We start from the raw sequence: 23,822 nt of genomic DNA on the forward strand, positions 1-23,822 counted from the left end.
GTATCGTGCTGCTTGAGGCACGCTGTACTTCAGTGCCTGGAATCACGATCTGCTCTGGAAGACCTTTTGCTCTGATCTTTTGCCTTCAGTTTTTTCCCTGCAGCTGGTTTGTGACCTCGAGAAGGTTGATTTAGGTTTTGTGTCAGTTAAGAAGTGTGCCAGTGATGTTTGCCTTTTCCTTGGCAGACTGCTTCCAAAACTATAGGTGGCAAGAAGAATTATTATTAATACTTTCACTAGACTCCACAAATACTGCATTACACTGAGGTCAGGTCCGTGCTACTGTACAACAGAAATTTCCTCCATCCTCTTCTGCTTTCACCTTCTCCCATTTTAATTGCTACCTACAAGCTGCTGTCTCAGTTTTCCATAGCTATGGGCATGTAGGGTTACAGCGTGAGAGGGAAATAAGACCCCTTAGCTTTCTAGGGAGGAGGCAGACACCAGAGCAACAGAGGGTTCTTCAGGAGCAGTTTGAGTAATGTTGGACCTTGGTTATTTCTTCCATTCAGACCTTTCCACTGAAGATTTACAGCTGACCTACCTGAGGGTTGGTGCTGACAATATTGGAAAACCTAGCAGAAGACTGAAATAGGAAAGTAACTAAAAAATGTAGTTTTTATTTAAGGATGGAAATTGGTTTTTGTACAGCAGTGTGTAAGGAAAGCAATTACATGGTCTGCTAGTGCCACTCTGAACTGCTGTGAAGAACAGTGGTTTGATGGCTTGTCTCTGCAGCACCAGACCAGCAAGCCTTAAGAAAATTTTGCCCTTCTGGAAACAGAAGCAAGTCAGATACAAGGATGCACTTCTAGTCTGCAGCTACTATAAAGCTTACTGTTTTTTTCCCAGAGGCAGGAGCTATTGCAGTCGTGTCCTGTGTACAAAGGACATGTGTGCCACATAGGCATAGTAGGTTATTTGTCAAACTCATAGGAACACTAAACAAGTGACACAGACTTCCTGAGAAGATGGGCAGTCCTGTTACTTAAATGAGCAGTATCATCAGGTTTGTGTGATTTCCTGATGCCAAATGCAGGTGAGCAGTTCTTAGTGATTGAAAACTGTGGGTCTGTCAGTTTTCTTGTGTTATTGTGGCTCATTACTGCTGATTAGAAGGTTCATATTTGAATCCAAGAATTCAAATGAGTGAGAATACCTTATTCTGAAAATTATGAATTCTAAGGTACAGCATAATATTTTATTTCTTGAGTTTAAGTTTCGTTCTGACACCAGCATTTGGGTAGATGAAGAAGGCAGCAGTATTGGAGCAAAAGAGAGAAACAACAAAAAAAGAGGGGGGAAATCTGAATGTTTTAATTAGTTTCTTCAGTATGCTTGAACTTTACTGAGGTACTAGGTAATGACTTAAACAGCTCCTAAGTTTTGCAAATCCTGTTTTTCTGTTAGTGCCAGTAGGTTCCATCAACCTTAAGTTTCAGCTGATAAAGCCTTAGTACTGTAATACAAGAGTTTTGTAAAACTATGTATGGCACACAGTTGGGAAGAAAATAGTGGTTTCCTTTTGCTTCCCTTTAAAAAACTGGAAGACAAATATGCTGTCTGCAAATCTGAGCACATTGCAATGGAGTATTGATCGTATTTTCAAAATGCGCTTTACTTTTTTCAGACCCTATAGCTAGTGCTATAAGAATCCCCATTGAAAGGAAAAAGGAATTGAGGTTCAGTGGGTTTATAAGTCAGCATCAATCAACAGTAGCTTCAAGAACTCATCGTGTGCATTCTTGCTGCCTGATCTGATCATCAGTTGGAAAAAGTTTGCACATCATGAATATAGGTTCCGTCTGCAGACAGAAATTTTTGATCTTGGAAGTTTTTTCACTTTAAGCAGTAACCAGAATATGATGTAAAATTGACACATCAGCTGTGAATCTTTCCTTTTGAAGTCGTGTCCATCCCTTCCTTTTATTTCCAGGTTTAACTGAAGCTGTTGCTTTGGTAACTTTGTTTATGCAGTGTCTCCTGCACTGTCCCAACAGAAGAGCAGTTGACTTTATCATTTTGGGGGATTTTGTTTATTTTTTGTTTGCTTTTCTGTTTCTTTTCTGCACATGCCCAGTTGAGCCAGTTGATGCCCGCCCAGCTGCAGACAGAGGACTCACCACACGACCAGGTATACAACTTGCATGGCTTTTACCTAACCTTTGTTTTCCCCGCATGCATGTGGTCTGCTTGTGCTGAAATGATTACCTTTGCTTTTGTATAACCCTCTCTTAAAATGTAATGCTGTGCAAGAACCAGGGAAGCATTCCCACACAAAACCCGTGAACCTGTGTGAGTGCTGTCTGTATTAGGTGTGTTCCAGATGTGTACTTGCAGAGAGAGTGGGACCCAGAGACCCAGAACTGATACTGGCATAAAGTTGTCATCCCTTCTAGCAATAATGCATTGGCAAGTGCAGAAGGTGGTAGAAATGGCACCCCCTAATGCAGAGAGTACTTTTAATTTGGGAATGTGTGATAGAAATGTTGAATCCTTTGTTTAGAGCATACAGTTTCTTGAAGTTGGGGCTAATAAAGAACTTGTGCGTATCTTCATGCAGGGGCATCAATGGTTTTTGCTGTGATATTTTTCTTGGCTAACCAGGTATCTAAACATTGATACATATATGCTCCCTCTGGATCCTCTCAGGACACCATTCTAGGATGGAGAAGGGTGGTTATTTGCCCTCTCTCATACCTGTATCTTCCTCTTGATTTCAGAGTAATAGCAGAAGACTAGTTTGGTGTGTCAGGCTGCAAACATTTGGAGAAAGTAAATGGGACAAATCCAATTTTCAAAGTAAAAGAGTGCTTTTCATACTAACTTCTTTTGCTTTTTAGGTTGATTTTCCTCTTGTATTTGTTTAGGATTATTTTGAAATGGCAGATTCCATTGAAAGCAAGCAGACGTTCATTTCGGAAGAGCTCTCCAACGCATAGTGAGATGAGATCAGTATATTTTAGGGTCAGAATTATTTTAGTGTCACAGCATCGTTATGTTGTTTTCTTCAGATCAGATCAAACTGATCAGTCTTCTTTTTTTTTTCATATTTTCCTCACAAATGTCCATTAGATAGCGTATGGACAGCACCCTCCCAGTGCCTTTCTGAACACTCACCTGTATCAAGGTTTGCCAGGTGATGTGCTCCTAGCACTATTTAGGAGTCTGACATCTTGTGTTCAGAGTCTTAGCTCATTCCATGAAGAGAGCCTGGAAACAGGTATGGAGTTAGCTGTCCAACGGTGTCAACAATCATGGGATCAGGGAACATCTCTCCCTTCTGAATTAGATTTCTTCCCCAAGAGATAAATATCATCACAAATGAAACCGAGTGTGTTTAATCTGAATTTTGTAGTATTAGTTCAGTCTAGGAATTTTCTTGTAATAGTGAAGTTTGAGACTGTTAATTATTTTAATTTCCAGTCTTGAAGAATCTCCTGTTAGGAGGCTCTTATTTATTGCTAAAGATTATTCCTTCTGCCCTTCTATTCCCTCACACATACACACCTGTGACAGAAGCCTTTGGTGTCCCTTCTCTAGAGAATGGGTTTTCTCACACTGCCGCTCTCTAGTTTCAGAGTGAAATTGTGTGTTCTAGTCTGCTCTGTCAGAGCACTTTGTTGTTTGGGGTAATATAAATAATACTGAAAGTATGGCTAGCATAGGGCATGAGATGTAAAAAGTATTTCAGCATGTGACCATTATGGCTTTAAGTTTCCAGCAGATACAGTAACTTCTGCACTATGAAAACCACATGGGTTGTTTCTTCAATTCTCTGCTCAAGTGCAAAAGCAGTACTGTCCAGGGGCCTGTGCTGCCTTTATCACTTTTAACACAGATTTTAGGTGCTGTGAAGGCCCATTCTCTGCTTTTGGCACAGAATGAACCCCTCCAGTCTGGCAAGGATGTGTGCTACATTCCTCTGCAGAGAGATGATGCTTGCTTCCCTGAGAGACTGGAATCTCTCACTGCTGTGCCTGCATTCCAAATTTAACAGCATAAAGTGTATTACATGGGCTTGTGAAATGGGGATTTTGCCTCTTTACAGTAGTGCTACATGTAACAATAAGCAAATGTTTTTCACTGTTGGTAGACCTTAAGTTCCTATGCCTTTAGTCACCATGTCCAGATTTCTACAAATTTGTCCTTACTGATACAAATTCTGGCAATAAATGTCCACCTGATTCTGTCTCCCTGGAGCCTTCTCTTCCCCAGGCTGAACCAGCCCAACTCTCTCAGTCTGTCTTCATAGGAGAGGTGCTCCTTGGAGTGTCCTTGTGGCCTCTTATGGACTCACTCCAGCAGGTCCATATACTTGTGTTGGGGTCCCCAGGGCTGGATGCAGTACTGCAAGTGAGGTCTCAAACTGTGAAAAGGGATTCTGACAGTTTAAAACTGTGCTTTAAATTCGTTTTACTTGCTAATTATAGATAAAACTTATATGTTACAGGTTAAAAGGGAGAAGAGATACTGGGGGTTTTGCAGTCGCTGTATCTGTTCTTATGGTTTGAGGCTAATTTAAAAAAAAAAGAAGAAAGAAAAATGAGCATATTACTTTACAATGAAAAAGCATTAACGAGGGACCTGGAGGCAGATTAATGCATGCAGCTGCTTGTGACTTTTTAATTGCCTAGATTCTTGTTGTTTTTCTGAAAGGTTTGCCCTTTTCGTAGTCCGGACTTTCCAGTTTGTGCTTCTAATTGATTTGCTCAAGTGAACAGGCTGGTGATCTGATTCTTTAGGATGAAGAAACAGGTATCATGTCAACCTGCAACAGCCCAAGACTGGAAATAAGAACAAGTGAATATTCTGTAGGTTTTCAGAACCCTTGAAGAAAGTCAGCTCTGAGAGGACTGTAGCAAACATAGAAAAAAGCACCCTTTTTAATCTTTACCATTTTCATTTTCCCACTTTTCACCCATACAGCATTCTTACAATGATTAGTACATTTTTCTTACTAATAGATCAAAATCTTTCAGATGACCTTTGTGCATTTCCCACAGGAGAGATAATTGGGTCACAGTACAGAAAAGAAGAGCATACTTAGTTCTCAGTAGTGTTTGTGATAACTAGGATCTTGTTATTTCACCACATGATTCTCCTTCAGAAAATCAAATCTGTGAGTAAAGTCAGGAAAGGCAGAGCTGTGCAGTCCATAAAGCAGAAAAGCTTATGAGTAAGGGCCAAGTGTATAGGATTTACTAAAATCTAAGGCCAGTTGTCCCAACCTCTACCTCTGTTGCACTCCACCTTGGCTGGCAGCAGTCAGAGACTGAATTTGAATCTGGTCTACATCAGTCCCAGGAAGAAAGTACTGTCAGGGGGACCTGCATTTCCTAGCATAGATACAACATCTATATGATTCACACCACTGTTTGAAAAAGAGGCTAGTGCTTCAACATACTGGCCTTCTACTTTTTAATACACAAATAGGGAAACAAAAATAAGAATTATGCTTAAATCCCTTTCTTGTCCTTTTCCTGAAAAAGGTCAAAGGCAAGGAAAATAGATGTACTAAGCTGTCATCACTGAGCTGGTTTTTAATATAGCACAAAATAAAAGCTTTATGATGTTTCTTGCTCTTTATAAACTGCTGTGTGCAGGGAGACATTAGAAGGCCTCAGTCCAGCCTGAGGACTTCCACAGGAAGAGCTTCAAATAGAAATACCTCTTTCCTTGATAGCCTAACTCTGACAGCTTTTTCAATAGTGTTTCCTTCTTGCCTGTGCCCCAGAGGTTGCTTTTTCAGAACAAACATTTAATTTCTTGCAGCTGAATTCCGGGTTTAATAGTAACTTTTCTCTCTTTATGTGTACATAGAGAGATTATTTTATACATATATTTATGTATATACACACGTAAAGATACATACAGAAACATCTTTAAATACTCATAAGCAAGATCCTTTTTACTCATGTTAATTCCTCAGGTCTGATCTCTGGAAACTGAGTGAAGAACCTGCATCAAACTGGATGCATCAGCATATTTTCTGAAATTCAAGATGATGAAGCAACCAACCAGTGCTTTGTTCAGGGTTGATCATATTATCATCTGCTGCACCGCTGCAATTGTAATTATACCACTAGCAGCTGTAATGGTATCACTCTCAGGATGACCATTATTGACAATGCAAGGATTTTCTTATATTAACTGTGTTACTTTCTTCCATGTAGTATAGTTTGGGGGTTGGTTTACATTCTCCCAGCTCTGTCAGTTGATTGTTTCTGCGGTCAGTCAACAGTTTCGAGGAGACATTGCACATAAAGCTGCTTCTGTGTCTCTTGCCCTTCTGCTGATAAATCATTACATGTCCATCTTTACTGCATTATATAGAAAGCTGAGGGTGTTTTTTTCATATGTGGTTGCAGAGGCTCTGAGCCCAATAGCTGTTCTGCAGAATCATTAGCACATCTGCTGCAATCTGTATGAGGAGAGGGCATAGAGCAGCTTAGTGAATTATTTATGATTTTCTTGACAGAAATGGCCAGGGTGTTTTTCCTCTCTTAGTGATATGGGTTCGATACAGTTAACTTAAACCAATTGTCTGCAGCTACCAAGTAAAAATCATTAATGGATTTTTTCCATTAGATTGTTTTGTTTTATAAATCAGAGTTATTAACTGTGAATGCAGTTATCTGTGCATATGCATAGCATCTACATTGACATGCCAGAAAGATTACCAAATTTTACTTATTTGGATTATTCATTTTTACACACATTTAAAATAATCTCTGGTATTTTTAGAAAGGATGTCTCATATTAAGTTCCAATGAGATTCTTTTTTTTTAAAAAAGATAACATTACTAATTGACAGCAATAGAATTAAGTGCCATCATAGCTTATTTTGCTGGATTTTACTAGATGCTTTTAAGGCTGTGTTTTTGATGACTAAATAGTTTTGTCAGTTTTTCTGAGGAGCTGCAAGTTAATATGGTTGCCAGCTGAATTGTAGCATTTTAAAATTGAAGTCATTAGGAGCACAATTCCCTAAAGGTAGTATGTAATTCATGAGGAAAAGCACTAATAATTATCATTATTCATTAGGCTGTTGCTCTCGGTTTTCCTGCTTTACATTGGCTTTTGTGTTTGGGTACTTTAGACTTGCTAGTGAAAAAAAATTATTTTGTGTCAGAATTAAAGTTCTTATAGTTAACTTTTCTTTTGTATGCTTGTCTTCAGCACAAGAGTAGGGTGGTATAAGTAGAAGCCCTTAGCTGTTTGCATCTTAATCTGATTCACACACCTCTGATGAGGGTTCCTTCTTCAGTAACTACCTTTGAAAACTCTTTGATTTTACCATGTAGGTCTAAATATGTAGTCACCAGGACAAGAAAGTTAATTAATTGGAAATATAGAGAAGGCTGTTAAATAAAAAGTCTAAATTCTGTAAAGTAACGTGGTAGAAAAGCATTTATAGCCCCAGATACATATTTTTTGTTTCATACCAGGTACTTAATAGATTCCAGTACAGTCCTGCTTCTCTTACTGTGTAATCAGTTATTTTCAGGAGACTGCTGGTTTACCCTAGTCATACTTCTAAAAGTTGTTTTCCTCAGCTCAAAGGGAGATAGGAGGAAGGAAAAAATTGCCATCAGGTTTGTTAGTGCAGTAGAAGATTTTTCTGCCTCTGACCTTCTGCCTGTGCTAGCTACCAAAACTAAGTTTTAATTAGTCATTAACTTCCTAATAGCAGCTCCTACTTTGTGTTTAGATCTCCTGGCGGTTTTATGGATTGATAAGGCCAGGTAGGCCACCAGACCTTGGTCACCTGGCCCAAAGCAAAATATTTCTGCCTGATAGCAAGACAAAAGATCATTTAACCCACTGCATGCTGAAGTACAGCTCAAACGCTGCTGTTAGATGGGAGACAGGAAGAGGGGCAAGCCAGCCCTCAAAGAGTTGTGGCTTTAGGGAAGCCTGAGCCTGCACTTTTCCAGTAGCTGAAACTACTGATGAATTTATCCTCTGTCACACACTCATTGATGTGAAGGCTCCTGACCTGTTCTGCCCCCTGAAATGGTGCTGTAACTCCTGCCTATGGCTCTACTTAATGGAAGCTAACAAAGACACATGGTCTGAGCTATTGTAGCTTGTTTTTAGTAAAAGTGGTCAGATCCCAAGAGCAGAAGTACCCAAGTTCATTATCCTGCCTCTAGCAGTGGTGCATACAGGATACTTACAGACTTCATGTCTGCTTTATGCTCCTGGTACATCCACTGAGCCTTTGGCAGCCAGCATTTGATAGGTTCTAGGACTGGAAATGGTATTGTCATTGTTGTTCTTAGTAACCGTGGATGGAGCATTCTTTTTTGCTTGTGTTCCTTTGTATTTTGAACATCCTTGTGATTTGTGCCAATGAGTTCCACAGTCCAATTTTGCATTATGCCAATATATACTTTCATTAATTTTTAATCTGCTCTGTCACAGCCATGTTAATGACCTGTCATTTCTTAGAAGGAATAATGAATGACCATTTGTGTAGACTTTCTCCTTGTTCACAGTCATGTAGGCCTCTCTAGTGCTACCTCTGGGTTGTCTGTTCCAGTCTGAAGACTCACAATTTGTCTAGTCCTTCATGTACCAAAACCATTCCATACCAGTGATTGTCTGTGTCTCCCTGCATTGTTCTCTTTCCTAGTTCTGCCTTCGTTTGAGGTGGGTTGGCCAGAATGGATGGCCAGATGTAAAATGAGGCTACATCATTTATACAGCACTGTAACAATGTTTTCTGTTTTCTCTGTTCCCTCACAATTACACCCGTCTTTCTCTTTGCCTTTCTGACTGCTACTGAGCCAACTGCCCACAGAGAGTTACCCACAGTGACTGCAAGGTCTCTGTCCTGAGTGGAACAGGGATAATTTAGAGCCTATTGCTGTGTATGTATTAGGGCTGTGTGTCCCTGCGAGCACCACTTTACATTATATCCCTTTTATTGTGCACTCAGAATTTGTAATATCCTTCTGTGGTTCTTTGCAGCTGGTTTTACTTTGACTATCCTCTGTTTTTCTTTTTTGTCAATAAACTTTGTCACATCACTATTCACTCCCTTATCCAGATCACTTTACAAACAGCACAGCACAGATCCTTATGGGACCCTGCTGGTAACCTTCCTCCATTGTTTAAAATGACTGTGTATTTACACTTCATTTCCTGTCTTTTAATCAATTATAGAAAGTCATGTAGGACTTTCCCTTTTAATCTTTGTCATCCAAGCCGAATCACTGTTTCCCATGTGCTTCCTAACTCTTCCAGTGACCTCTAGAAGGTTTGGGAGGCAGGACTTCCCTCAACAAAAGACAACTTGATTCTTCACTGATTTTTGTTGTATATGTATGGATATGTTCTAGTCAATGTTTATAGCTTCAATGACTTTGCCAGTTGTAGCAGGAGTGTTGTGCAATTCCCCAGGCCCTTGCCTTGGAGAAGTTTCCATGTGGTGCTTTTGCCAGCGTGTCAAAGGTGCAGCAAGTGTGGCTATGCACGATGGCAAGCAGCTGGGAGTTGGCCGCCTCATCAGCCACTACAGCTCTGGGCAGTGAACCAAATCCTGGGAAAGCCCTTTCACCCAGCTGTTTAACTGGTGCAAGACACTGCTATTGTGCTGTTGGGTTTTTCCCCATCCCCTTTGATCCTAAAAATGAAAAGGGTTGAAGAGGCGTACAGCCAGATACACATTTTCATTTTCTTCATTTCCCACTGATGCAGGTGTAGAGGCTATTTTGAAACGATGTGCAAAGGAGAGTAAATTTTATTCCTATTTTAATCTGGAAAACCATAGCTGCTTCAAGGATAGAATGTTAAAAACTCTTTTCAGGTACCACCTGGGCTTTATTTTCTTCACCTCTCTATCCCCCTGCATTTCATTGACAGAACGTGATAGTTTGTTTTCAAACTGCAACTCCTCAAGTACTTTACGGTTCTTACATTTAGAAATGTTCTCATTTATAAATGTTAAAATATACTTGTGTCAGTACAGTAATGTGGCATCAAAAATCAGATGCTTAATAAAGAAATTGGAGATCTTTATGTGCTTTTTTCCTTAAAAAAGGGGAAAAAAAGACATTTATAAGATAGAATTTCTGGGCTGTCAGACTGCTCAGGAAAATAACCATAAATACTTCACTGCGTGAAGATGAGTCTTGTTCTCTCCTTTGCATGGTTTATTCTGAAAACAAAGATCAGAACTTTTGAATTAAATTGTCTGTACAGGCCAGAGAAGTTCTTGGAAAGGTCTGCTCTTGCTGACTCATAATACACAAATAAATCAGCATTTAATGAAAAAGAAATTGCACATTCAGAGGCAATAAAAGGGCAGTAATTCTTGCTTGGAGTGCTACTTCAGACTGTGGAGCTCATTGGCACATGGAAGTATTCAAGAATTTATTGAGAGTCCAGAAACACAGTGGAGCACAAGAGCCGTCAGTAATGTTGAGAGTTTTAAAAAGAGGCTCTTCCTCTGCATCAGAGCCTAAGGTCAGCCCAAAATACTAAGAAGGAAGGCTTGGGGAGAGGAGGCGGGGTGCTAAAATGCTAAAATAAATATAGACGAGGAATTAAAGGCAGTTTGTTCTTATTACATTAGATAGGGTGAGGAAATAACATCTCATAAACACCATGCTTCTGCAGTGTTTGTACCTCCAAGAAATACAAATGTCAATCAGTTGGTACTGAGCAGGAGAATAACCAGCTACATGAATACCCATATGTTCTTTATAAGCCAGAGCCAGCTTTTCAGGACAAAACATTCATTCAGGACACACATACAGGATGTACTGCTTAGCTGTTTTAAGGCTGGCTCATTCTCCTCAGGCTGTTTTCTAGGAGAAAATCTTGGTCTTCTTTCCAGTTAGACAGCTGTAGCATCTCCCCTTTACACCAATAAGGGGAGAATGGACTGCAAAATATCTACAATTAAAATGGCTGCAAGCTTTGCTTGCCTTATGGTGTGCTTCTAATCAGGGACAGTGACCATGCCTCAGACAGAAGTCAAGACTAGAATCATATTAATTCTGAACTAAAATACAAAAACAAGTAAGAACTGTGTAGCTTGAACATTTTAATAACCCTTATTTGTGCATGATTACATAAAAGGTACAGACCCACAGGAAGCATGAAAATACCATATCTGGGGTTCCCACCTTACACCATGGCTGTGTGCTTTTTTTTCCTTACATCAGCCTGAGTTCAGGGAGGAGGAAGATTTCAGCCTAAATACCAAATTTTCTTGACATTGTTAAAGAGGCTGTCAGAGCAGATCTGTCTGCATCCTGTGGGCCAATTCAGGAGACTTTTATTGGTCCCTTGCAGCTTAGTTCTTGCATTGTTTCATGCTGAAAGACTTTGATGTTTGTACCAATATAGCTGTGGTGGATTAAGGAACATTCAACAGAGGAGAAATTTTACCAGCTCATTCTGTGTCACCTCAGTGGGTCTGAAACATCCAATGTACCTCACTTTCCTCCCTGTTCCCTCTCACACTGCATCACACCTCCTCCGCGTGAATGATTGCCGTCTGCTCTTGTAATGGTGGAGGTGAGCAAAATGTAATTGAGTCGATGACTTTAATGAATTATCATTGTGGTGCAATGCAGGTTCTGGGTTGACCAATGTTAAAACAGAAGAGATCTCTGAAGTGAAGATGGATGCAGAGTTCCGACATGACTCAGGATATGAAGTTCATCATCAAAAGTTGGTGAGTGAACGGTGCTTTCCACTTGTCCATTTTGAGTTGCCAATTCAGTCTTGAACTAAGGTTCAGTTATGGCCATGTTTCACCTGAGTAATGTGGATGCTGAAAGATTTCATGTGAACAGATGATGATTTTTCTGGTTCTCATTTAAATGAGTGTAAATTTGGAATATTGTCAGCAGAGAGGACGGAAAGCCATTAAGTCTCAAGAGAGAGGAAATTCTGATAGTGCCTTCATTGCACTGCCATGTGACTGTATGTAGTCATGTGGACAATGCTTGTCAAACCCTCCATCCATCATGGTCTCGTAACTAAAGAGAAGGTATACAGAGGCAAGAGAATGGTAAGTAAGTTTAAAAGAGAACAGAAGAAAAGTGCTGTGGAGACCCACAGTATGATGCAGCAAGAAATAGAGTGACACTGTTTCAGGAATAGATTCCCTTACTGTCAAAACAGATGGTGGTGGTGCATGAAGGAGGCTGAACTCCCTGGAACATAACTTTTCGCAATATTGCCTGCTTAGGATAAGAGTTGATTCTCTACTGGCCTTAATTATACTTGGATTTATCTGTGTGTTTTGTTCCTTAAGGTATATTAAATTACTAACAGGTGAATGGCAGGTAGGAGCAAAATGTTGTCCATTCGAACTGTGCTTTTTAGGAGCACAAAAGTAGCAACCAAAAATAATGTAAGTTAGAGCAAGCATTTCCTAAAAGCTTTTTTCAGTCCCTTAGTAAGTAATGAAGAACACATACAGCAATGTTGACTACCAACCTTTCCTGCTTCCTCTTTTTTAAAGGCACATTACATGATGAGATTTCAGTTGTATGACTTTTGTTATCCAGATATTAAACTTGAAAGCTTTTTTTCTTAAAGCTTAAGTGCTGCTGAAAATTAAAATTAACGTGGGACTCAAATTTGCATTTGAACTAGGCAATCACTGTGTGAACAGATATTCTGCAATCTCTTTGATGCTGAGAACTGAGAATTCCCAGTTTGATGAGCTAATCCAAAATGCATTAGCACTAATTTGGGAAATTCTGACATGCTTGCTCAGATGGGTTAAACATCCTGATGGAGTAAACCTGTGCAGTTTACTGAAGGGAAGGCACATGCAGGAATGTATTTCAGACACAGTAGTTATAGATCCTGTGTCATATGCACTTCCCAGCAGTAACCTTTAATGTTTAAGTGGTTTGATGAGCAGTTTGATGCTGGAAACAACCCTTAACCATAGAGGCTGATAGGGAATGAGTTGTAATCCCTGCACTTGGGTAATTTGTGTTATGCTTAAAATGGGATCTTCCCAGCTTTTTAAAGCATTTTATGCCATAATTCTTACTCATAGGTACAGCTGTTATTTAAATATTGGCAAGCTGTCCTCTAGGTTGTCTTTTCGGTTGAAACTGAGCAGAGAGACTGGTATTGCTGAGAAAGTAGTGAGTGATGCCTTACACAGTATTGCTTGCCTACCGCATGCCATATACTAACCAATGCCCTTCTCCATTAGCTTTAATTCAAAAGCATTAAACAGAAAATACTTTTTCATCTATGTTTTCTTCCTCTGTGCCCTGGTAGGATTTATTGAAATGGTCTCCTTAGGATATAGCTTTGAATTCAGCTGCACATTGTATTTTGCACACAAACTTCTGAATTGAGCAGAAATTGCGGTGATTTTCTCCTTTATGGTTGTTCATGTTTTAACTGTACATTAAGTTGGTATTCATGGCTCAAAGTGCTTAAGGCTTTCCTCTGTTGCACGTGTATATTAGCTGGGACATTTCAACAGTGCTCCTACATAGTATGGTAACAGAATTTCAGTCCTGGGCAGGTAAAATTGTCAGAAGAAATTGCTACTTCATTTCAGCTTATGCCAACACTTTCCATTGTGTGTATGTACTAGTGAATCCTTAATCTTGTTCAAACACATTTTTTGCTGATGACTAGGAACAATATAAATATTTATACTGCATGCTTTAATACCTCTTTGAGGAAGGTTGTGTTTCTTAAAATACAAATGTTACACAGCTGATTATAATTCTCAGCTGGTTTCCTGCTTCCTTCTGCATTTTTGTTAAATACTTGTCAAAGTATTTAGTCTTTCAGAGTGAGGTAGTCTTACAATTCTGTGAATGTAATCCTTTTTGCCCATTTTAGTTAAAATAATAATAGCAAAAGGCTGCTGTTGACAAGCAGATAAAAGGTTTGTAAAATATGCATAGATATGAAGTAATCTAGCATATTGCTTGAATGCGAAACAGGACAGTGAAAACAAGCACCACTTTTAATACCTGCTCCTGTTGCTGAAAGCCATTCTTACTGAATGCATGGTAAAGAATCTTGCTGTCCTTGTTGTCATCAGTATGTATAATCAGGTGATCTGTGTTTTCACACAAGTGTTACCTCATCTAGGTCTCACATGAGCATTGTCATCACCCATCTCCCTTTATCCTGCAAAATGTAGAAGCATCCTTTGATGATCACTTGAATCAGCATGGTTGGCTTCTGTCTCTTTGGTGTAAGAATCTTCTTCCAACCTCAACCACATGCAAGTTCCACTGTTGTCCTACAGTTCTTCACTACTCTTTGATAAAAGAAATGCATCATGGTCCAAACAAGCCACATAGATGTAGATTTGCGAGCCCTTTAATGATTAGCATTCTAAAAGTTAAAAATCTGTATGCTTTGTGGTTACTCCTCTACATGCTCATCAGCCATTTTGCAATTATATTGACTTGCTTACCCAAGGAAAAAAGCAGCTGCTACCATAAGACCCATGTGAAGCAGAAACACAGAGATGAGTCTTCCATTTAGCCACCGCACTGCTACACCAAAGGCAATCCGGATTTCACAGATTGCTCTTCTCCAGCTGTGAGAGCACTGTGGTATAGCTATACAGTTTTGAATTATTGGAATAATAATATATAATATATATCATTGGAATAATAATATATAATATATATAAAAATGTATAGTGTTTAGTTACCGATACTTCAACAAGCTTTCTATTGCTGGACAGGTTAACCAAATATTCAGTGAGATTTTTATTAGCCACTTTCCTTTATTTTTCTTTTTAGGTGTTCTTTGCTGAAGATGTGGGTTCGAATAAAGGTGCCATCATCGGACTTATGGTGGGAGGTGTTGTCATAGCAACAGTCATTGTCATTACTTTGGTGATGCTGAAGAAGAAGCAGTACACATCTATTCACCATGGAGTTGTGGAGGTAAGAAAAGACTACCAAGAACAACTGGTGTAACGTGTACAACAGTCAACACACTGCTCTCTCTATAAATGCATTTACAAATGAAGAAACCATGGTTTTGGCAAGCCTTGTGTTCAGAGTTGGAGTAGTTGCGTCTAGCAGAGTGGATTCAAATTGCCTTACTTAGTAAATGCAGGCACAATATAAATCATATTAAGTTGGGTGTAAAACCACAAATATCTCTTCTGGAATTATCCCAGACCAATTACCACATAATGTGAAGGTTCATTTTATAAGAAATTTAAGTAGGCAATGAACAGATACTGCACAAGAGGAAAAATCTGGGTTTACTGTTGTTGGGAGCTCACACACAGAGAATTCTTTATTTAGCTTGCAAATAAACATTTGAGGCAGCTCTTCTGTGGATTGTGCTGTACATGACAAGGATTTTCCCTATCCAGATACTTTATTACTTTTTGTTCTATAAACAAAATTTCCTTTTGCCACTAACAGCTTTTGATTTATGGCTAATCTGAAACTCATAGATTTGAGAAACAAATAATACATCGACTCTTATATGAGGTTTTCAAAGTGAAAACCCTTGTGTCTTCCCAATGTACCAAGTAAAGTTTTGGTCAGTTTGCAGCAACTTAAAATGCTTCATTTGTTTCTTGGATTTAAGACAAGATCTCTGTAAGCAGAAAAATTTAATTATGAGAACTGGAAGGGGGTTCATATAACTTTTTTTTCCCTCTTGCATATTGATGCATAGTTTACTGTGTGTCTCTTTTGTGGATAGTATTTGTGCTAGCAAGGACTAGAAACACGTGTTTTCCCTTCCAGGTTTTGTTATATTGGTTTCACCTGGAGGTAAATGAACCTAGGTCTTGCTACAGACATACATGCTTCCTGATGCATGTATTCCATTGTCTGGGGCAATGAAGGGTCTTAAAAGTATTTCTTAAAAATACTTCAGTAAGCCTTTGCACAGTGCTTGTGCATCCCTGCATCCATGCTGTGGTTGCCCATGTGGTTTGAAAGCTTCCAAAGAGACATGGTCAGAAGAGCGCCAACTCTTTGGGGTGAGATTTCAGCAGACAGCAGAATATTGGACCAAGAGACAGGAAATAGCAAACAAGAATTTAAGCTTTAACTTTCCATATGAAAGCTTCCAGCTCATTTTGTAGCAAATTGTAACAGGTTTTAATTTTAAACCACAAAGTTGATAGCTGCTGCCCACAGTTGCACATCAGACCCTTCTTTGGCTGAATTAGGCCAGGAGGCTTGCTAGGCCAAAGGCCTGAATCAGACATTGGATGTAGACAGACCATTACTGCAGTAACACCTTAAAACTTCAGGTGAGCTTCACCTGGTAGAACAGCATGGCAAAGACAATCATGGATTCCTACAGACTTTCTTCAGTGACAGTGAATTTGGAAATGTTGGACTAGAAATAACACGCGCAAGCTGAATAAGTAATTCATATCAAAATGACATTATCACTTAGGGGATAAAAAACAATTTACAGATAAAACCATAAAGCCATAGCATGTGGATGTACAAAGATATTCGATTTATAGTACCACACTGTAGATGGTTTTGCCTTGTAGATTTGCTGCATTGTATCTGGCATTGGCAGGCAGGATTCCTCATTCTGCCAGACTTGCTCTGTGGTCTTGGCAGACTGCATAACCTCACTGTCTGAGCTTCTCGCCTGCAAGAAAGGCATAACATCTATATTTTCCTAGGTTGGTGAAAATTTTGTAGCACTTATTTGGGAGGAAGGGAATCCATCCAAAGTTCCATATACAGTTGATGTTTAATCATAAAATGTTTTCAAAATTAAGCTGTTCCATTCTAGACAGGATGAATCTATTTAGCAGCAGCACACCTTTAATGTGCTATGCACAAAAAGCATGAAAGGGCAAAATCACTTGATGTAAAAATAACTGTACATGAGAGCTGGGTTGGCTGAGTGTATGGTAACAAATTGTGCAACCTATTTGTTGCATGTCAGAAGTTACTGTGAGAATTTAACTCTGTGATAATGGATGAAAGATCAGGAAAGAGGTCCTATTCCACCTGTATGCTTATCTTCCAGAAAGTCATTTCTGTAGTACAACTTCTCATTTCACTATGATTTCTGTAACAATAGATGTTATTAAAAATCCTGTTAGTCTTTTTTGAAGCTCTAAGGAAGAATATACTTGTCCTGTTTTGAAAAAGTGTCCTAATGATTTTCTCCCACATCTGAGAATCAAAATGTTTCAGCTTCCTCAGGAAAAAGACTTCCACAGCTAAGTAAATAACCAGCTGAGGAATTGAACATTACCTGTTATGTGTGCACATAGGAGCTGTCTGCAGGAGGTTACTTCCTCCATGAAACAGGTGGCAAAAGAGAGATTCTCACCTCTCCTGTGCTCTGGACAGTGGCTGACTGTCTCAGCTTGTCTTCTGTGAGAATCTTCTCTTTGAAGCTCATTTGTTATGGAGGCAGCACCTCCAGCAGGAGTATGTGGGGAGAGGTGACAATGGGAGGGCTCACAGCAGTAGCAGAGTTGACATTAAAATTGCTGTAGTACTCTCCAAAGCCCATCTCTCAAGAGTCTGATCTGCAGGTGTATATTAGGCACCATCCATTTACCATTGTGTTCAGTGAATCTCTGAGAGCCACCAGCATCTCCTGCCTGGGTTACTGATCTGCCCCATGTGTGTAGAGGCAACATGTGAATTTTTCTGCAGCATTGCCATCTCCCTGACTCAACATTAAGATTTTCTTTGTGAAAGATCCATATCCATAGGTTGATGGAGCAGAGGGGAATAGATGGACAAACAGTCTCAACAGAGGTTATCTACCCATCTGAGCTGTTTTCGCAAGAGGCATCATGTTGTAGAAAAGAGAAGTCTCAAGACTGCTTCGCAGCAGCACCAGATTACTCACACCTCTTAGGTGCTGCGTTAAAGTTCTGTCACCTCCATAATGGGTGCAAAAAGCTTCTTATGATAAAGGGCTTTAGGGATTTGCTGACAAGGAAGTAATCTGGTTCGGGGCATGTTGTTTGGCAGAGCAATACCTAGGACAGAGATTGTAAGGAACATGAGGAAGAGTTTGGCAGAGTCAAAATGGGTAAAAGGGAGTAGAAAAGGCGACATTGAGGATGAGCAATAGTGCACGTAGGTTGGCAGCTGGATGGATTATCCTGCAGCAGACAGCTACAGGAAGGAGAGGCAGTACCAGCACTAGTCATTTTGAAGGCTAAAGGGGAAATTTTAAGAAAAAAATTGACTTCAGGTAGAAGCCTCAGTAAATCCCTTTCATCTATAAATGCTGCATTTTAGAGGTTATTGGACTTTCACTACAAACTGGTTTTATCAAAGTGAGACTCTTAACATACGGAATATTGTGCAAGGGCATTAAAAATTCAGTCTGATTTTACTGGCCTTCATCATATTTTTTCCTAATCTCTTTCTCCTCCCTGATTTTCTTCCAAGTTTCTCTAGTTTCTCGTAGATTCTTTAGCCTCTTCTGCTTTGCACTTTCTTTGATTCTCTTTTATTTATGTTGTTGTCTTAGCCCATTTCTTTCCCACAAGCAGGTTATGCTGTGTGCTTATCACATCTTCTAGTCCTTGAATAAGAAGTGCTGAGTGGGAGGCTTAAGCTAAACTGGGTACAGAGTTCAATACAGTGTTGTTTGGAGCTTAAATGTGAAGTACAGCACAGGTTCTGGCATACTCCTTCTCTGCATCCCATCCTAGTGGGAGAACCTCACAGAAAGAAAGATGCTCCCAGGCATGTATCAATACAGAGTTTCTTGATTCTTCAACCCCAGAGCTTCATACTGCGCTTTAATTTAATGCTAGAAGAGAATCCGTCAGTGGGTTTATTTGTGAATAGTGGCAGTCTTGCTTCTTGATTTGGAGAAGCAGTAGATGCTTCTGTAGCATGGTATTGTGCTGAATTGATGCTGCAGCAGCCCCTTCAAGAATGAAAGGAAGTGTGGCTTTTCCTGTGCACTTGCTTTGTATTCTTATTTTCTGTAAGCGCTGAAAAAGGCTACACGGACGTTTGCTGTTTTCCCTGCTTTGTTCTTCTCTTTTCAGCCACCTTAGTGACAACTCCAGCAGCAGCAGATGGCATATGGCAACATTGTCACAACGGAAGTAGTTAACGCTGTTAAATTTGCATGATCCTCAGGGCAGGGATTAGTCGTTTTGTTAGGACCTACTGCTGTTAGACTGATGACATACATTGAAAACAAGTGCTCTGCCTAACAGCAATAGCATTTCTCACTACCTCTCACCCTGCCCCACAACTGCCTTCTCTTCTGGGCATAGACAAGGCTTCAGAGGCAGACATGGACAAGTCTTTAAAATGCGAGTGCACTGCTGAGCACCTTGTTGTACAGGAATGTCTTGGGGATTTGGGTGTTGTAGAGGTTGAAGAGGAGAAGGGCTGTGAAATTCCCTGGGGTTCTCTTGTCCTTGATGGATCAAAATGATTGTTGACAGCCAGGCTGAGCACTTCACCATTCATGTGGGCTGGCTGGAAGAGCTTGCATCCTTCAGGAAAATAAGTTTCTTTTGTTACTTTTGGAGAGGGAGGGAGCAGGAAAAGAAAAACAGGCTCCCTCCTGCGCACCCCCCCCCCAAATGTCAAAAAAAGGGAAATCTGTGAAGAGCAGCTTAAAGAGTGACTTCCCTCTATAAACAGGATCTCACTGCCTAAGAGCATGTTACAGAAGGTGAAGAAATAGATGGATTTGGGACTTGTTGCATAAGACAATTACTCCACACAAATGCAACTTGAAAAGAAAAGGGGGAGGGAGGGGGGAAGACAGCCTTTAATGGCAATATTTTAACAACAGAAAAGGTCAAGTTACATTGCAGGATCAGAAACACAGGCAGTACCTGTCAGCCTAGGCCAGTGATCTGTTGTGTCTGACGTCCCACCCTCTGCCGGCAAGAGTCAGGGGCTTGCTGGAAAGCTCAGGACTCGCAGCTAGAGTTTCACAGCAGCTTGCAAGCAAAAGCAGTATGTGGCCCTTAAAGCTGGGCATTTCACAAAAATGTGTAATTATTGTGTGAGAGATTTGATGGAAGATAGTGTTGGTTGAAAATGCAGTTTGAGAGTTGAAACATGGGCAGGGAAACATGAAACATGGAAGGGACACCAATACGAAAATGGATCAGATTTGGGGTTAGCAGTTCCTCTGAGCAGTCCAGTACATGTGCCACACAGAGCCATTTCTTCAGAAACAGACAAAAGACCATCAGGACAGAAGATGGCTCTGAGAGGAGCCGCTTTCTGGTGGTACTTGTGAGAATGGTGTTAGTGTGGTATAACCAGCCTCAGTAAGCTGAACAGCCTGCATTTGTCCCAGTCACAGAAGGACATAACCTTAATCTCTCTCCAGGGAATCAGGAAACAATTTACCAAAGGTCATAGGTCTGTCCTCACTAAGCTCTTTCCAATATTGTAGAGTAGATTTTAAATGAGTGTCAGACATAGGTACTTCTCTTTTGCTTTTTTATTTAAAGATTGGAGTAAGTTAGACTGCTGTGTAAGGCTTCTTGAGGTAATACACTTTCCATTATCTAAAAGGCTATTTTCATGCTAAACGTAAATGGATGTTTTTCCTAAAGGTCACTACTTAATCGGAATCCAAAGGAAAATGTGCATACCTAGAGTTTTAGGCACTTCCCTGATGTTAAATTTTAACAAGGTAAAATTGGCTTTTTATCTTCTCTCTTAAGAGCTGTCAAACACTGGGGGTACCAGATAGCAAGTGAAATAGCTGACAAGGAGGCTTGCTTTCATAGGTGGTTAGCAAGATAGCCAGGGTATGGTAGATTTTGAATACACAACAGCTATTGAGCTTGTAAGGCAGAGGTAAAATACCTCATTAACATTTAGAGCCTGTTCTTGCCCTCTCTAATTTGATGGAGTTTTGTATTACTGTAATGTTCAGTGAAGGAAGAAAATAATTTGTGGAGCCACCGCAGCTGTTCAGTGGAGTAGTCTTGACTGAGCTGTCTTTATGCCTGCATTCCAAGTAATCAAGAAAGGTCAATTTTTGTTACGTAGAAATACTTAAACCAGTACAGACTCATCAAGCTTTTTGTCACTAAACCAAACCAAGCTCAGCCTTGGAGCCAGAGGATTTCTATTTCCATGAGTGCAATGGGATCTTTTGCTCACCTTGTGCCTGGCTACTTTTGGCATTTCCTTGTGACCCTCATTTTTCCTAATTAATTTTTCTTTTTTGGTCTTGAGACCACAGCACCTGCCACATATCTGAGAGCACAACAGAGACAGAAGGCAGCTTCAAGCCACTTCCTTCAGCTACTTAGCAAGCTTTTTCTTTTCATTTGAGGTGCAGTTGGTTCTAAGTATAGATACCGATATATATCCAAGGGGGGAGAGAAACCTAATAATGAGGGACTAGTGGAGAGATGCAAAATGTAGTCCTTTTTTGTTGGTGTAGTTGTATGCTTCCTGAGCCAGACAACAGAAACCAAAGCTGGCATTGATGAGTTGGTCAGCTGGTTTTGAAGTCATGCAGAATTGTTCCTTTTGCCTTATCTTCTCCTGCGTGTTACTCTGTCCGAAAAGTGAACCTGACTGTCCAAGCTGGAAAGGACACCTCTTGCTCTTCAGAGCTGTTTGCTGGTTTCTCATTTGTTGCTGGGTGCAGAGCCTTCTGTTGATTTTGTCATGATGCTGCTCACAGTCCTGTGTAACTTGGAGAGAAGAGCCTTCAGAGACAGTTGTCTCTTCAGACAAATCAAGGGCCTCCAGATTTTAGGTTTAGTACTCAGTTTAGTGGAGAAGTATCACTATCACTTGCCAGCCACCTTTATTTTACACTTTTATTTAAACTTTCTTGTGAGATTTGGGCTGAACTGGCTCAGGACCTAACTTACTTTCGGGCAAGAAAGAACCTGTCAAACTCTGTCTTGTGTTTCATACAGTGACTTCTGCCCAAATGTACAGGGGAGGGTATGAAGTACATTGGGTGTCTGTGAAGTGGGGAAATGTGGGGTATGCTGTGAATGAAGCAAGAATCTGATGGTGGTGGTTTCCTTTCACGACAGGTGGATGCTGCAGTGACACCAGAGGAGCGCCACCTTTCCAAGATGCAGCAAAATGGCTATGAAAATCCCACCTACAAGTTCTTTGAACAGATGCAGAACTAGGACACCACAGCAGCCTCACGAGTTGGACAGCAGAATGATTGCTTCACTGCCCATCGGTGTTCAGTTATAGAATAATGTGGAAAGAAAGAAAAACACTCTGTTTTATTATTTACTCATTCTCGCCTTTTGACAGCTGTGCTGTAACACAAGTAGATGCCTGAACTTGAATTAATAAAATCAGTAATGTATTTTCTCTCTCTTTCTCTTTACATTTCAGTCTTTACACTACATTATTAATGAATGTTTTTTGTGTACTGTAAAGAGGTTAGCTGTATTTAACTAGTGCATGGATAGATTCTCTTTCCCAATTATTTATCATGTAGCTCCTTAGCCAGTTGTATATTATTCTTGTGATTTGTGATAAAATTAAGTCCTAATTGAAATATGCTTTAAGAATTGATGGGGGATGCTTTCTGTGTCTGGGGGGGTTTAGCTGCTTCTCTTCGCTGAGCATTTTTTTCTGATCACTATGCATTTTAAAGTAAACCAACATTTTTTAAAAAGTATTCCAGATGAGTTACTGAAATTCCTTTTCTCTGCAGCTGCATTTTATTGTACAGATTGTTGCCTCTGCTGTATTAGTGATGTAGGAATCATGGGAATACACATTCATTTCTTTGTGCCTGTTTTATGTGCACACTTTAGGCATTGAAAGGTAAACTTTATTTTCTTTTCCATGTATCTTTTTGATCTTCAAAAAAATACTAAAAAGAATCCCTGTTAATTGTGAGCACTTCTGGGGGGGTGGGGAAAGTGCCTGCTGGTCGAAAATTAACAGGGATCCTCTGCAGGATGATTGTACAGAACCATTGCGTATGAATTGATAGCTTTCTACACTGTGTTACATAAATAAATTAAGAAAAAAAGTTTGGGCAAGAGTTTTCTTTGGAGGCAGAAAATTATTCTGAAAGCCACTTAAACAGGAAGCGAGGATGTTCACATTGAGGGGGTTGGGAAGGGGTTTTCCTACAAGGATTGCGGCACTCACAGTCAGACCAGAGCAGAAGGAAGGTGGCAGCAAGATGGGGTGGGGACTGAGGGGCGCTGACTTCAGCACTCCTGCCCCACTAAAGGTGTTGTCTCTCTTTTTTTTCTTTTCCTCTCTTTCAGTTTGTATAATAGTCTTTTAATGTAAATAAATACACTCCTGGAGGAGCCCTGTTGTGGTGGTGTGTTTCTGTGCTGACCAGCCACCCTTGCTCGTGCAGGAGCGTGGTGTGAATGACTAACGTGCCTCCCCATCCATTCCCAGCAGCGACTTGCCAGCAAGTTCCACCCCACTGCTGCTGCTCTGCTGCTGCCAGCTTGCCCTGCAATGTGCCTGATAGGTGAACACATGGAGGAGAGCCTCCTAGGCAGCACGACCATCCAGCCCCAGGTACTGTGCCACAACTGCAGATGCCCAGGGAGGGTAAAACAGCACCACCATTAGTTTGTCTCAAAAGCTGCAGGAAGAGGGCAAAGCCAATGGTGAGCTGTGGTGCATAAATTCCAGCCTGGCACCTTCTGCTCATTGCTGGTTGGAAGCATAGCTGAGAGCTTCCTTCAGTGCTTGGCCCTCTAGGAGAGGGAGAGCACAGCAACCTGTGCCACAGGGCTTGTCTGCTGAGAGGTGAGACTGTGGTGTGTGAGAAAATCAACAGGTTGTTGATTTCCAAGGTGGCCTCTACCCCTCAGGTCGAGCTTGGAGATCAGCTAACAGAGCTACAGGCTGGGTCATGAAACAAAA

At 40.4% G+C, this 23,822-nt stretch overlaps 1 protein-coding gene across 3 annotated transcripts in view; it reads left to right on the forward strand.

The window, feature by feature from the left end:
• Nucleotides 1–23,248, forward strand: part of APP (amyloid beta precursor protein) — a 210,389-nt gene extending 187,141 nt beyond the window's left edge. For all 3 annotated transcript variants that reach the window (XM_034074572.1, XM_034074573.1, XM_034074574.1), the window contains 4 exons: nucleotides 2,081–2,134; nucleotides 11,595–11,695; nucleotides 14,769–14,915; nucleotides 21,992–23,248. In XM_034074572.1, the coding sequence (XP_033930463.1) occupies nucleotides 2,081–2,134; nucleotides 11,595–11,695; nucleotides 14,769–14,915; nucleotides 21,992–22,093 (404 nt within the window). In that variant the 3' untranslated portion in view covers nucleotides 22,094–23,248. The remainder of the gene's footprint in view (nucleotides 1–2,080; nucleotides 2,135–11,594; nucleotides 11,696–14,768; nucleotides 14,916–21,991) is intronic.
• The last annotated feature ends 574 nt before the right edge of the window (nucleotides 23,249–23,822 follow it).

Source organism: Melopsittacus undulatus, chromosome 2 (genome assembly GCF_012275295.1).
Source record: "Melopsittacus undulatus isolate bMelUnd1 chromosome 2, bMelUnd1.mat.Z, whole genome shotgun sequence".
NCBI lineage: Eukaryota > Metazoa > Chordata > Aves > Psittaciformes > Psittaculidae > Melopsittacus > Melopsittacus undulatus.